The following is a 3,834-nucleotide window of genomic DNA, read 5'->3' as shown; positions in this document are numbered from 1 at the left end:
AAGGAGGGGGCTTTGTAGAAAACGAAGCGTTTGAGAGAGGCGGGGCATAGAGGACCTACAATAATCTACAGTATTTGAAAAATAATGTGTTTTTTGAACATTAAAGCATGTCAACATATTCTGTTACACCAAATACACAAAATAATGATCTTTAAAAAAGCATCATATGACCCCTTTAATGTTTGATTTAAAAGGGACTTCATTAGCCTCCAGTGCCGAGGGGGTAATCAGGTTGTTTTGTGGTCGGTCAGCATATTTCTGCATTCTTCCAGAGATGACACAATAATAAATCACACTTTTTAACTTTAGGAGGAGCTGGATTTAAATCACCAGAGAATTTCAAGATCTCTCTTCCTCTTCGCACAAATGACCTTTTTGGACAAGTAAAGAAAAGCCTGCCAGAAATGTACGCCTTCACTATCTGCATGTGGCTCAAGTCAGGTTCGAGCCCCGGCATTGGAACCCCGTTTTCCTATGGAGTGCCTGGACAGGCAAATGAGATTGTACTGATCGAATGGGGCCATAACCCTATAGAACTGCTCATCAATGACAAGGTAACGAACCTGCGTATTAAGAAATGCAAATTTGCCATTGAATGTTATGAGGACTCTGATGATGATTATTATTACTATTATGACTATTATTGCTATTATTACACTGCAGATTAATAATCATCATTTAGCTTATACCTTCTACGTTGATATTGATAATACTAAAATGAATGTATAAGAAAACTAATGTTTTCTTATGTTTATTAACAACAGAAATGACTTTCATACTTTTTCTTTTGTAATAAATAGTTGTAAAAATAATACAAAAATGTAATGTATGGTGATTTATACTGATAAACTCCAAAAAAGAAAAAGCAGCATAAAAGTATCAGAGTTGTTAATACTGTCTAGAAACATCGCGTGAGGATTGACGTCATTGATGCCTAACACCACTGGGTTCATGTGACCTGGAAAAGTAACATGGAAAGTTTAAAAAACATGACAGCAAATGAGATTTGAGAGGGTAAATGAAGATCATCAGTGTACAGTGAGTTAAAAGGTTAGTTAACCCCTTCCAAAAAATCAAATTCTGTCATCATTTACTCACCCTCATGTCATTCCAACCCTGTATGACTTCCTTATTGTTTTTTCTTTTTCCCACACAATAGAAGCCAGTGGTAACCAAAACCATCATTCTTCAAAATGTCTTCTTTTGTGTTTCTGAAGAGGAAAAAAAAAGTTTTACAGGTTTGGAATGATGTGAGGATGAATAAATGATAAGAAATTATATACTTTTTGGGTGAACTATACCTTTAATTCCACAACAACTCCATATGGCTACTTGTATGCTGCTTTTTTGTTGTATTACATCTTAGCAGTATAATTCCTGGTATGAAAAAAAGAAACTTAAGATCTCACTTTGTGCTTCACGAAGTAAAGAAAATATTGTAATACCTACTGTTGTCAAATAGGTGGCACAACTACCTCTATCACTGAGCGATGGGAGGTGGCACCATATCTGCATCACTTGGACTACCAGGGATGGGCTTTGGGAAGCCTACCAGGATGGCCAAAGATTGGGATCAGGAGAAAATCTGGCCCCCTGGCACCCTATCAAGCAGGGAGGAGTCCTCATCCTGGGCCAAGAACAGGTGAGAACATAAGCAGAGCTGATACAGCCGTTTTTGCTGCACAGTCACACTGTATCGGTAATTTTATGCCATCCCTACACAACATTGTTACTGACTCATGAACTTTACACTTTAAATAAAACTTGACCTCAGGCAGTAAACAATGTCGTAGAGTTAGCTTGCACATCCTCTAAGAGAGAATAAAAGGGGTTATTGTTGTTGTCTTAACGAGGCCTGTCGTTTATGGCCTCAACAGGATGTAGTAGGGGGGCGCTTTGATGCAACCCAGGCCTTTGTGGGGGAACTGAGCCACTTTAACATCTGGGATCGGGTCCTGCGCTCCACGGATATCATTGCCATGTCAAACTGCTCATCCTACATGCCTGGGAATGTGGTGGCCTGGACTGACAGTAACATTGAAGTGTTTGGTGGAGCATCAAAGTGGCCGCTGGAGCTATGCGAAGATCGGCTATTTGACAATTAAAGGTGTTTGCGGATATTAGTGAACGATATTAAAGGGATAGTTCACCCAAAAATGAAAATTAACCAATGATTTACTCACCCTCAAGCCATCATAGGTGTGTATGAAGTTCTTCTTTCAGAATACAATCAGAGTTTTTGTCTGAAAGAAGAAAGTTATATACACCTAGGATGGCTTGAGGATGAGTAAATCATGGGGTAAATTTCATTTTTGGGTAAACTATCCCTTTAAAGGGGTCATATGATGCTCTTAACTTTTATAAAGAATATCTCTTTGGATTTGAGACTTTAGTCTTTGCAACTTTACAGATCTTCTTTATGCACCAAGAGCTTGTAACACTCTAAAGAGAAAGGAAAAAATGAAATCGCATCATATGACCCCTTTAAATCCTTTTTTATCCTCAAAAAAGATTCATCACTTAAACAAAAAGTAGCCAATAGTTTAGAAAAATCAACTTAAATCAATTATATCAATGATATATTTAAATATTCTTGGATAGATTACAAAAAGCAGGTATATGTAACATTTCAGTTGATATATTCAGTTGACATATTTGTGGCTAAAGGAAATTGCCATTACAAAACGTACTGTATCAGATGGTACTACCATGGTACTCTGATAAATACCATATTACTGAATTGTTATCATTTATGTACAGTGTATTTACATTATACTCCATGGTACATTACCATGTCACCTTTTTGGTGCACACAAAATCACACATGCGTATGCTTATCCTGTTAGAATATACAGGTGCATCTCAATAAATTAGAATGTCGTGGAAAAGGAAGGCCACTGTCAAAGAAACCTGGGCTTCCATACCACCTCAGCAGTGCCACAAACTGATCCCCTCCATGCCACGCCGAATTGAGGCCGTAATTAAAGCAAAAGGAGCCCCTACCACTTATTGAGTACATGTACAGTAAATGAGCATACTTTCCAGAAGGCCAACAATTCATTAAAAATGTTTTTTTTTATTGGTCTTATGGAGTATTCTAATTTGTTGAGATAGTGAGTTGGTGGGTTTTTGTTAAATGTGAGCCAAAATCATCACAATTAAAAGAACCAAAGACTTAAACTACTTCAGTCTGTGTGCATTGAATTTATTTAATACACGAGTTTCACAATTTGAGTTGAATTACTGAAATAAATGAACTTTTCCACGACATTCTAATTTATTGAGATGCACCTGTAGCTGCGTTCACGGCATGTTGGAATTACCAGAATTATGAGATTTGTAAAAAGCGTTCATTTCGTCGTAGAGCTCATAATTGCAACTTGTAAACTTTTTTTTTTAACTCGTCATGTGGAAACACTAAAAATGGCAGCAGCTTCAGAAGTAAAATGTAGTTAAACAGTTATTTCATAATATTTCATCTTAATAATTCCTATGTATCCAACTACTGTTCATTTTTTAATAATGCAAGAATAATCGGTAAATAAAAATAATTTTAAAGGGGTCATATGATGCGATTTCAATTTTTCCTTTCTCTTTGGAGTGTTACAAGCTCTTGGTGCATAAAGAAGATCTGTAAAGTTGCAAAGACTAAAGTCTCAAATCCAAAGAGATATTCTTTATAAAAGTTAAGAGTCAACCACGCCTACCTAAAACGGCTCGTTCTAACACGCCCACACATTTCTACCTCACTATGTGGGAAGATTTACATAACGCCGCCCAAATGTTCACGCAAAAAAAGAAGGCGTAACTTTTATTCTCGCAGTAGTATTGTTG

At 36.8% G+C, this 3,834-nt stretch overlaps 1 protein-coding gene across 1 annotated transcript in view; it reads left to right on the top strand.

Moving 5' to 3' along the window:
• Positions 1 to 2,290, top strand: part of LOC107734170 (neuronal pentraxin-2-like) — a 7,655-nt gene extending 5,365 nt beyond the window's left edge. Inside the window, exons 3-5 of the mRNA XM_016546044.1 lie at positions 310 to 554; positions 1,463 to 1,642; positions 1,878 to 2,290. Coding sequence (XP_016401530.1) covers positions 310 to 554; positions 1,463 to 1,642; positions 1,878 to 2,105 — 653 coding nt within the window. The 3' untranslated portion in view covers positions 2,106 to 2,290. The remainder of the gene's footprint in view (positions 1 to 309; positions 555 to 1,462; positions 1,643 to 1,877) is intronic.
• The last annotated feature ends 1,544 nt before the right edge of the window (positions 2,291 to 3,834 follow it).

This window comes from Sinocyclocheilus rhinocerous, unplaced genomic scaffold (assembly GCF_001515625.1).
Source record: "Sinocyclocheilus rhinocerous isolate Xijiao unplaced genomic scaffold, SAMN03320098_v1.1 scaffold820, whole genome shotgun sequence".
NCBI lineage: Eukaryota > Metazoa > Chordata > Actinopteri > Cypriniformes > Cyprinidae > Sinocyclocheilus > Sinocyclocheilus rhinocerous.
This window is presented reverse-complemented; position numbering and strand designations above follow the sequence as displayed.